This window comes from Carcharodon carcharias, chromosome 27 (genome assembly GCF_017639515.1).
Source record: "Carcharodon carcharias isolate sCarCar2 chromosome 27, sCarCar2.pri, whole genome shotgun sequence".
NCBI classification, from domain to species: Eukaryota; Metazoa; Chordata; class Chondrichthyes; order Lamniformes; family Lamnidae; genus Carcharodon; species Carcharodon carcharias.
This window is the reverse complement of record NC_054493.1, coordinates 6,719,751-6,730,238: the sequence shown is the minus strand read 5'-3', so window position 1 is coordinate 6,730,238 and position 10,488 is coordinate 6,719,751. Positions and strand designations below refer to the sequence as shown.

At 54.2% G+C, this 10,488-nt stretch overlaps 1 protein-coding gene across 1 annotated transcript; it reads left to right on the top strand.

Moving 5' to 3' along the window:
• Positions 1-3,080: 3,080 nt before the first annotated feature.
• On the top strand, positions 3,081-9,728 carry LOC121270630 (protein mono-ADP-ribosyltransferase PARP14). The gene is made up of 4 exons (XM_041176017.1): positions 3,081-3,409; positions 8,161-8,282; positions 9,300-9,330; positions 9,684-9,728. Exons 1-4 carry the CDS (start codon positions 3,238-3,240, stop codon positions 9,716-9,718), a joined length of 360 nt encoding a protein of 119 aa, XP_041031951.1. The 5' UTR covers positions 3,081-3,237; the 3' UTR covers positions 9,719-9,728.
• Positions 9,729-10,488: the final 760 nt, after the last annotated feature.

The window sequence follows — 10,488 nt, the reverse complement described above, 5'->3', positions numbered from 1 at the left end:
GAAAGGTTCTGGAGGGGAGGAGCAGAGAGAAAGGTTCTGGAGGGGAGGAGCAGAGAGAGAGAGAAAGGTTCTGGAGGGGAGGAGCAGAGAGAGAAAGGTTCTGGAGGGGAGGAGCAGAGAGAGAGAAAGGTTCTGGAGGGGAGGAGCAGAGAGAGAGAAAGGTTCTGGAGGGGAGGAGCAGAGAGAGAGAAAGGTTCTGGAGGGGAGGAGCAGAGAGTGAGAAAGGTTCTGGAGGGGAGGAGCAGAGAGAAAGGTTCTGGAGGGGAGGAGCAGAGAGAGAGAAAGGTTCTGGAGGGGAGGAGCAGAGAGAGAGAGGTTCTGGAGGGGAGGAGCAAAGAGAGAGAGGTTCCGGAGGGGAGGAGCAGAGAGAGAGATAAAGGTTCTGGAGGGGAGGAGCAGAGAGAGAAAGGTTCTGGAGGGGATGAGCAGAGAAAGGTTCTAGAGGGGAGGAGCAGAGAGAGAGAAAGGTTCTGGAGGGGAGGAGCAGAGAGAGAGAGAAAGGATCTAGAGGGGAGGAGCAGAGAAAGGGCTGAAGGGGAGGAGCAGAGAGAAAGCTTCTGGAGGGGAGGAGCAGAGAGAGAGAAAGGTTCTGGAGGGAAGGAGCAGAGAGAGAGAAAGGGCTGAAGGGGAGCAGCAGAGAAAAAGGTTCTGGAGGGAAGGAGCAGAGAGAGAGAAAGGTTCTGGAGGGGAGGAGCAGAGAGAGAGAAAGGGCTGAAGGGGAGGAGCAGAGAGAGAAAGGTTCTGAGGGGAGGAGCAGAGAGAGGAAAGGTTCTAGAGGGGAGGAGCAGAGAGAGAAAGTTTCTGGAGGGGAGGAGCAGAGAGAGAGGTTCTGGAGGGGAGGAGCAGAGAGAGAGAAAGGTTCTGGAGGGGAGGAGCAGAGAGAGAGGAAAGTTCTGGAGGGGAGGAGCAGAGAGAGAGAAAGGTTTTAGAGGGGAGGAACAGAGAGGTTCTGGAGGGGAGGAGCAGAGACAGAGAAAGGTGCTAGAGGGGAGGAGCAGAGAGAGAAAAAAGGTTCTGGAGGGGAGGAGCAGAGAGAGAGAGAAAGGTTCTGGAGGGGAGGAGCAGAGAGAGAAAAAGCTGGAGGGGAGGAGCAGAGAGTGAGAAAGGTTCTGGAGGGGAAGAACAGAGAGAGAGAAAGGTTCTGGAGGGGAGGAGCAGAGAGAGAGAAAGGTTCTGGAGTGGAGGAGCAGAGAGAGAAAGGTTCCAGAGGGGAGGAGCAGAGAGAGTGAGCGAGGTTCTGGAGGGGAGGAGCAGAGAGAGAGAGAGAGGTTCTAGAGGGGAGGAGCAGAGAGAGAGAGAGAAAGGTTCTAGAGGGGAGGAGCAGAGAGAGAGAAAGGTTCTGGAGGGGAGGAGCAGAGAGAGAGAAAGGTTCTGCAGGGGAGGAGCAGAGAGAGAGAAAGGTTCTGCAGGGGAGGAGCAGAGAGAGAGAAAGGTTCTGGAGGGGAGGAGCAGAGAGAGAGAAAGGTTCTGGAGGGGAGGAGCAGAGAGAGAGAGAAAGGTTCTGGAGGGGATGAGCAGAGAGAGAGAAAGGTTCTGGAGGGGAGGAGCAGAGAGTGAGAAAGGGCTGGAGGGGAGGAGCAGAAAGGTTCTGGAGGTGAGCAGAGAGAGAGAAAGGTTCTGGAGGGGAGGAGCAGAGAGAGAGAAAGGTTCTGGAGGGGAGGAGCAGAGAGAGCGAGAAAGGGCTGGAGGGGAGGAGCAGAGAGAGAGAAAGGGCTGGAGGGGAGGAGCAGAGAGAGAGAGAAAGGTTCTGGAGGGGAGGAGCAGAGAGAGAGAAAAAGCTGAAGGGGAGGAGCAGAGAGAGAGAAAGGTTCTGGAGGGGAGGAGCAGAGAGAGAGAAATGTTCTGGAGGGGAGGAGCAGAGAGAGAGAAAGGTTCTGGAGGGGAGGAGCAGAGAGAGAGAGAGAGAAAGGTTCTGGAGGGGAGGAGCAGAGAGAGAGAGAGAGAGGTTCTGGAGGGGAGGAGCAGAGAGAGAAAAAGATGGAGTGGAGGAGCAGAGAGAGAGAAAGGGCTGGAGGGGAGGAGCAGAGAGAGAGAAAGGTTCTGGAGGGGAGGAGCAGAGAGAGAAAGGTTCTGGAGGGGAGGAGCAGAGAGAAAGGTTCTGGAGGGGAGGAGCAGAGAGAGAGAGAGAAAGGGCTGGAGGGGAGGAGCAGAGAGAGAGAAAGGTTCTGGAGGGGAGGAGCAGAGAGAGAGAAATGTTCTGGAGGGGAGGAGCAGAGAGAGAGAAAGGTTCTGGAGGGGAGGAGCAGAGAGAGAGAGAGAGAAAGGTTCTGGAGGGGAGGAGCAGAGAGAGAGAGAGAGAGAGGTTCTGGAGGGGAGGAGCAGAGAGAGAGAAAAAGATGGAGTGGAGGAGCAGAGAGAGAGAAAGGGCTGGAGGGGAGGAGCAGAGAGAGAGAAAGGTTCTGGAGGGGAGGAGCAGAGAGAGAAAGGTTCTGGAGGGGAGGAGCAGAGAGAGAAAGGTTCTGGAGGGGAGGAGCAGAGAGAAAGGTTCTGGAGGGGAGGAGCAGAGAGAGAGAGAGAAAGGGCTGGAGCAGAGAGAAAGGTTCTGGAGGGGAGGAGCAGAGAGAAAGGTTCTGGAGGGGAGGAGCAGAGAGAGAGAGAGGGCAGGAGGGGAGGAACAGAGAGAAAGGTTCTGGAGGGGAGGAGCAGAGAGAGAGGTTCTGGATGGGAGGAGCAGAGAGAGAGAAAGGTTCTGGAGGGGAGGAGCAGAGAGAGAGAGAAAGGTTCTGGAGGGGAGGAGCAGAGAGAGAGAGAGAGGTTCTGGAGGGGAGGAGCAGAGAGAGAGAAAAAGATGGAGTGGAGGAGCAGAGAGAGAGAAAGGGCTGGAGGGGAGGAGCAGAGAGAGAGAAAGGTTCTGGAGGGGAGGAGCAGAGAGAGAGAGAGAAAGGGCTGGAGGGGAGGAGCAGAGAGAAAGGTTCTGGAGGGGAGGAGCAGAGAGAAAGGTTCTGGAGGGGAGGAGCAGAGAGAGAGAGAGAGAGGGCTGGAGGGGAGGAACAGAGAGAAAGGTTCTGGAGGGGAGGAGCAGAGAGAGAGAGAGAGAGGGCTGGAGGGGAGGAACAGAGAGAAAGGTTCTGGAGGGGAGGAGCAGAGAGAGAGGTTCTGGATGGGAGGAGCAGAGAGAAAGAAAGCAGAGAGAGAGAAAGAAAACAGAGAGAGAGAAAGCAGAGAGAGAGAGGTTCTGGAAGGGAGGAGACTTTAAGCTCAGAGTCTGCCCCCAGTCCCCACTCTCAGCACACAGAGATGAGCCAGGGACAGTTCCCCGTTTTGGTGGGGAGCTCTGTGGCAGGCGATGCTGAGCTGGTCAAGCTCCTGAAGAGATATTTCAGCGTTCGCAGGAAGTCTGGAGGAGACGATTGCCAAGTGAGCCAACTGAGCAGCAGCACCTTCAAAGTCTGCTTCCATGACAGGCAAGGTAAGTGGGGTGGGCTGGGGGAGAGCTGCCTTTTCCTATCCCCCCATCTCTCTCTCTGGCCCTGTACTCTGGCACCAGCGCGCGTCAGCACCCTTTAATCCAGCAAGGCGAAACTAAAAGTAAACACTATTTCTTTTTTCCCAGAAAGAACTGGTTTCACTTCTGAACTCGAAACTGAAAGTGAGAACGGACCCAGTTTAACTCTTAACCCTTAACCATCAGTGACACACGTGCACACACACAGATAGAGAGAGAGAGGAGGCGGTGCAAAACACACATGAACAGCTGGTGCACCTACCTTGCTGCTTGTGGGATCTCTCTGTGCACCCAGGTGAGCTGCTCTGCTGCCTTCGCCTGCCTGACAAGCAAGAGTAGCTCCAAAAGCAGCGTGGTCGAGGGGTCCCCAAGGTCGTTGGGGTGGGGGGGGGGGGGGTAAAGAACAAATACAGCCAGCTCCCCTTCCCTGCCAATGCACTTGGCTATTTGACTCTGGGAGGAAGCTGCTGGAAGCAGGAGCGAGGAGTAGGGCCCACTAGGCCCCTCGAGCCCTGCTCCCCCTTCAATAAGACTGTGGCTGATCTGTCACCTCAACCCCACACTCCCTGCTCACCACCTCATCCCACCCTCCCCATACCCTCGATAACCTTTCAGCCCCTTGTGCATCAAGAATCTATCTCGCTTTCCCTTAAAAATATTCACAGACTCTGCCCCCACCTCCTTGTGAGGGAGAGAGTTCCAAACACTCACCAACACCCCCCACCACCCCGGAGAGGAAACATTTCTCCTCGTCTCTGTCCTAAACGGGCGACCCCCTTATCTTTAAACAGTGACCCCCCCCCCCCCTCCTCATTCTAGATTCTCCCACAAGAGGAAACATACTCTCCACGTCCCACCCTGTCCGAGACCCCCCTCAGGATCTTAAAGGTTTCAATCGAGTCGCCTCTCACTCTCCTAAACTCCAGCGGATACAAGCCTAACCTGTCCGACCTTTCTTCATCAGACAACCCGCCCATTCCCGGTATTAATCTCTGAACTGCTTCCAATGCATTTACATCCTTCCTCAAATAAGGAGACGAATATTTACACAATATTCCAGATGTGGTCTTATGAGGAGAGGTTGAGCAGTTTAGGCCTAAACTCGCTAGAGTTTAGAAGGGTGAGAGAACTAATTGAGCTTTATAAATTGCTAAAGGGGATAGACAAAGTAGAGGTGGAGCTTGTTGTGCATTCTAGAATGAGAGGCCATAGTTTTAGGCTAAGGGGCGGTAGATTTAAATCAGAGATGAGGTGGGATTACTTTTCTCAAAGGGTCGTGAATCTGTGGAATTCGCTACCTGAGAGCAGTGGATGCCGGGCCACTGAATAAATTTAAGGAGGAGATAGACAGATTTTTAATTAGTAACGGGTTGAAAGGTTATGGGGAGAGGGCGGGAAATTGGAGTCGAGGCCAAAATGAGATCAGCCATGATGGTGTTGAGTGGCGGGGTAGGCTCGAGGGGTTGAATTGCCTACTCCTGCTCCTAGTTCTTATGTTCACCAACGCACTGTGCAACTGAAGCCTAATCGCTCTCCTTTTATATTCAATTCCCTTCACAATAAATGATAAAATTCTATTAGCTTCCCGAATTACTTGCTGTAGCTGCATACTGGCCTTTTGTGCTTCATGCACTAGGACGCCCAGATCCCTCTGCATCTCAGAGCTCTGCAACCTCTCACCATTCGGATAATAGATGGCTTTTATTTTCCCTGCCAAAATGGACAGTTTCGCATTTGGCTACGTTACACTCCAGCTGCCAGATCTTTGCCCACTCACTGAGCCCACGTCTCTCTGTAGCCTCCTGATGTGTTCTTCACAACCAACTTTTGCTACCTATCTTTGTGTCATCAGCCAATTTAGCAGCCGTTCCTTCTGCCCCTTCATCCAAGTCGTTTATATAACTGGTTAAAAAAACGTTTGAGGCCCCAGCGCTGATCCCTGTGGCAGAGCGCTCGCCACATCCTGCCCAGCAGAGAAATAACTGCACCGCACCCAAGAACACCAACGTGCAAAATAAACCAAGGACTTGGAATAGGAAAAAACCCTGAAATAAAAAGAATGGCAGATCGAAATTCAACTGCTCCACGATGGTTGGCATGGCGAAAGAAAGACTTGCATTGGTATGGCACCTTTCACATCCCCAGGGCATCCCAAAGAGGTTAACGGCCAACACGGGGAGTCCATGTGGCATGTTCTGGTGTAAGCGAGGTGTCAGCCGATCTGTGCGCAGCAAGTTCCCACAGCAGTGTAATAATCAGGTCTTCACTGCCACCGATGTTGGATGAGGGGTAAAGATTGGTCGAGGACACTGGGCTAGATCTCCCCTGCTGCTCCTCGGAATGGGATCATTGACCTTCGCCCGCAAGGGTGGATGGGGTCTTTGGGAGGGAGGCACATCTCAAAGTCTGGACCTGAGGGCAGCGCAGCGCTCCCTCAGCACTGACCCTCCAACAGCGTGATGCTCCCTCATTACTGACCCTCCGACAGTGCGGCTCTCCCTCAGCACTGACCCTCCGACAGTGCGGCGCTCCCTCAGCACTGACCCTCCGACAGTGCGGCTCTCCCTCAGCACAGACCCTCCGACAGTGCGGCACTCCCTCAGCACTGACCCTCCGACAGTGCATCTCTGCATCAGCACTGACCCTCCGACAGTGCGGCTCTCCCTCAGTACTGACTCTCAGGCAGTTCGGCTCTCCCTCAGTACTGACCCTCTGACAGTGCGGCTCTCCCTCAGTACTGACCCTCTAACAGTGCGGCTCTCCCTCAGTACTGACCCTCTGACAGCGCGGTACTCCTTCAGTATTGACCCTCTGACAGTGCGGCTCTTCTTCAGTACTGACCCTCTGACAGCGCAGTACTCCTTCAGTATTGAACCTCTAACAGTGCGCTCTCCCTCAGTACTGACCCTCCGACAGCACGGTACTCCTTCAGTACTGACCCTCAGACAGTGCGGCTCTCCCTCACCACTGACCCTCTAACAGTGCAGTTCTCCCTCAGTACTGACCCTCTGACAGTGCAGCTCTCCCTCAGTACTGACCCTCCGACAGTGCGGCTCTCCCTCACCACTGACCCTCCGACAGTGCAGCTCTCCCTCAGTACTGACCCTCCGACAGCGCAGCGCTCCTTCAGTATTGACCCTCCGACAGTGCAGCACTCCCTCAGCACTGACCCTCCGAAAGTGCGGCTCTCCCTCAGTACTGACCCTCCGACAGGGAAACACGAATCATCGCCCTTTTGGCTGGTAGCATAAATTGTTGTGAGAGTTTGGAATTTTGTTTGTCCTGATGGGTGCAAGACGATAAACATCACCAACACGTTTCCAGTGATATTCATGTCCTCTTCTCTCACAAATTTTCCATCAACACCACTCCCCTGAAAAACAAACCTCTGACCCACTGTTCTTGCAAACTAGTGTCTCAGCTCCAACCTCTGCAAAGCCCTTGGACATGTCACCCCCCCAAACTCATTCCCATCTTTCCTGCAACCTCCAATCGGTTTTCTGGCTCTTTCATGGTACTGAAACATCTCTTATCACTTGTGACATTCTATGTGACTGCGACAGCGGGGAACTGACCAGCCCCCTCTTCCTCGACTTTTCCACCTCTGTGACATCTCCCGACTTTGCCCTGTCTCAGCTTATCGGCTACTGAAACCCTCACCCACTCTCCTCGTTACCTCCAGACTCGACTATTCCAATGCACTCCTGGCTGTTCGCCCATGTTCTACCCTCCGTAAACTTCAGTTCGGCCAGAACTCTGCTGCCACCCCCCCCCCCCAGTCCTAATTTACACCGAGTCCCGTTCCCCCATCAGTCCGTGCTCACTGGCCCACTCTGGTTTACGCAACACCTCCATTTTAAATGTCTCATTCTTGTTTTCACCCCTCCCTATCTCTGTAACCTGCTACAGCCCCTACACCCTATCTCTGTAACCTCCTCCAGTCCCCTACACCCTCCCTATCTCTGTAACCTCCTCCATCCCCTACACCCCATCTCTAATGTCCTCCAGCCCCTACATCCCTCCCTATCTCTGTAACCTCCTCCAGCCCCTACACCCCTCCCTATCTCTGTAACCTCCTCCAGCCGCTACTCCCCTATCTCTGTAATCTCCTCCAGCCCCTACAAGCCTCTCTATCCCTGTAACCTCCAACAGCTCCTACAAGCCTCCCTATCCCTGTAACCTCCTCCAGCCCCTACACCCCTCCCTATCTCTGTAACCTCCTCCAGCCCCTAACAACCCTCCCTATCTCTGTAACCACCTCCAGCTCCCCCAGACCCTATCTTTGTAACCTCGTTCAACCCTTACAACCCTATCTTTGTAACATCCTCCAGCCCCTACAACCCTCCGTGTCTGTAACCTCCTCCACCCCCCTACAGCCCTCCCTATCTCTGTTATCTCCTCCAGCTCCTACAACCCTCCGAGATCTCAAGCATCCCTCCGTTTCCCATCGCTCCACCATTGGCGGCCGTGCCTTTAGCTGTCTTAGTGGGGAGGGGGTCCTAAGCCCTGGAATTCCCCCCTCCCTCTCTTCCTTTAACTCTCTACTTAATGCTCACTTCTTTGACTGAGGTTTGGATCAGCTGACCTCACATGCCCTTCTGCGATTCAGTCGGTGAATATTTATGCCCTTTGAGCTGTTTTACAACCATAAGGGCGCCATGTCAATGCCAGTTGTTGTCGTTGCGGACTTCCATTCCTTGCTCTCGCTCTTGCAGCACAAGAGAGAGTCCTACGACAGGAGGAACATGTCATCCCACGAGGCTCGCTCACGTACAAACTGACTGTCCGAGGTTTCGAAGGTGCCGAGGGCTCGTCAGGGGAGCTGATTCAAACTCAGGTAAGAGCACATCGCTCCAACGCAAGTCACGTTTGCCTGTGCACCTGGGTCCAGTCGTGCAGGTGTTTGGGGATGCTTTTGAGGGTAGATAAAGGGGAACCAGTAGATGTGGTGTACCTGGATTTCCAAAAGGTTAAGGCACAAGGTAAGGGCTCACGCCGCCAGTGGCGGTGGTGGGGAGGCAATATAATAGAATGGATGGAGAATGGGTTAACAGGCAGGAGGCGAAGAGTTAGGGAGAAACGAGGAATTTTTCATTTCATGATGCTCTGGGGGTTGTGGGTGTCATTGGAAAGGCCAGCATTTGTTGCCCATCCCTAATTGCCCTTGAACTGAGAGGCTTGCTCAGCCATTTCAGGGGGTAATACAGAGCCAACCACATTGCTGTGGGGCTGCAGTCACAGGTAGGCCAGACCCGGTAAGGATGGCAAATTTCCCTCCCTCAAGGGCGCTTATGGGTTTTTACGGTCATCGAAGATGGTTTCATTGTCTCGGTCACACTCAGGTTAGCTTTTAATTCAGGTTTTTTTCATCAATTGAATTTAATTCCGCCGGCTGTGATGGAGGGATTTGAACCCGTGTCCTCAGTGTTAGCCTGGGCCTCAGCGTTACCAGTCCAGAGACATTACCACGACTTTACTGTCGGAGGGTCAGTCCTTTGGGAGCGTCGCACTGTCGGGGGGGGTCAGTGCTGAGGGAGCGCCGCACTGTCGGGGGGTCAGTGCTGAGGGAGAGCCGCACTGTCGGGGGGTCAGTGCTGAGGGAGGGCCGCACTGTCGGAGGGTCAGTGCTGACTGAATCTTGTTTATTGGATTAGACATTGAAACCAGGACCACTGCTACAAGTTGTGGGGGTTAGATCCCATGGATCTGTGAGTCCGAGGCCAGCACATTCCCCCTGTGAGTTGTAGCTCAATGATCCAACCACAGGCACGTTGCGAATCCTCATTACCCAAATCCGGTCTTCCATTCAATCCACAGGATTTTAACAGATTTTCTCGCAATTTTCCTCACACAGGAGGCAAGAGATAACGATGGGAAGCTGCCAGGTAAGAAACCCTCACTTTATCTGGTACAAACGTTCATATTATAACAACTCACCCCTTGGGATCGAGATGGTGCCTGGGGCCTTAAGAGGGCGAGTCATGGGTGTGGTAATCTTGTGGAGTGGTGGGAACTCCGGGAAGAACGTTCCCACCTTCTCCAACCCAACCCTGTCGCTAAAATCTCAACCCCCCCCCCCCCCCCGCCCCCACCTCCAGAACCATTGTGGTAAATCTCTCTCCACACCCTCCCTACAGTGTGGCCGCCTCAACAGGACCCAATGCTCCAGTTGGGGGTCTCATCGGAGCTTTATAAAGGTTCCAAATAACTTCCCCAGCTTTTGTACTCAATCCCTCAGGCCCTGAATGCAGAGCAGCGGCAAATGGAATTTAATCTGGATAAGTGCGAGGTGATGATGCGTTTCGGGAGGACTAACAAGGAAAGAGGTAGATAAGGTGGTCACGAAGTCATATGAGATACTTGCCTTTATTGGTCGAGCATTGGTTGAGATTACAAAAGTAGGGAGGTCAGGTTGGAGTTGTGTAGAACCTTGGTGAGGCCACGTCTGGAGTACTGTGCGCAGTTCTGGTCGCCACATTATAGGGAGGATGTGATTGCACTGGAGGGGGGTGCAGAGGAGATTCACCAGGATGTCGCCAGGGCTGGAGCGTTTCAGCTCTGAAGAGAGACGGGATAGGCTTGGGGTTATTTACCTTCGAGCAGAGAAGTCTGAGCAGGGTGGGGCAGCGGGGTGGGGGGATACCTGATCAAGGTCTACAAAATTATGAGGGGCATAGATAGGGTAGGTCGGGAGAAACTTTTCCCCTTAGTGGAGGAATCGATAACCGGTGGGGGTGGGGGGCACAGATTTCAGGTAAGGGGCAAGAGGTTTAGAGGGGACGTGAGGAAGAACTTTTTCAACCCAGAGGGTGGTGGGAATCTGGAGCTCACGGCTGGAGGGAGGGGGGTGGGAGAGGCAGGAACCCCTCGCTACATGGAAGTGGTATTGAGATGAGCACTTGGAACCGCCGTAGCACACAGGTCTACAGGACGAGCGCTGGGAAACGGGATTAGGATGGGGGGGGGGGGGGGGGGGGGGGGGGGGGGGGGGGGGGGGGGGGGGGGGGGGGGGGGGGGGGGGGGGGGGGGGGGGGGGGGGGGGG

What these genes read in the sequence shown, in the direction of transcription:
- LOC121270630 (XM_041176017.1), top strand. Translation starts at nt 3,238, where the DNA reads ATGAGCCAGGGACAGTTCCCCGTTTTGGTGGGGAGCTCTGTGGCAGGC. An exon ending in CTGCTTCCATGACAGGCAAG is followed by an intron (nt 3,410 to 8,160) that starts GTAAGTGGGGTG and finishes TCGCTCTTGCAG; the next exon opens with CACAAGAGAGAGTCCTACGA. An exon ending in TAACGATGGGAAGCTGCCAG is followed by an intron (nt 9,331 to 9,683) that starts GTAAGAAACCCT and finishes TCAATCCCTCAG; the next exon opens with GCCCTGAATGCAGAGCAGCG.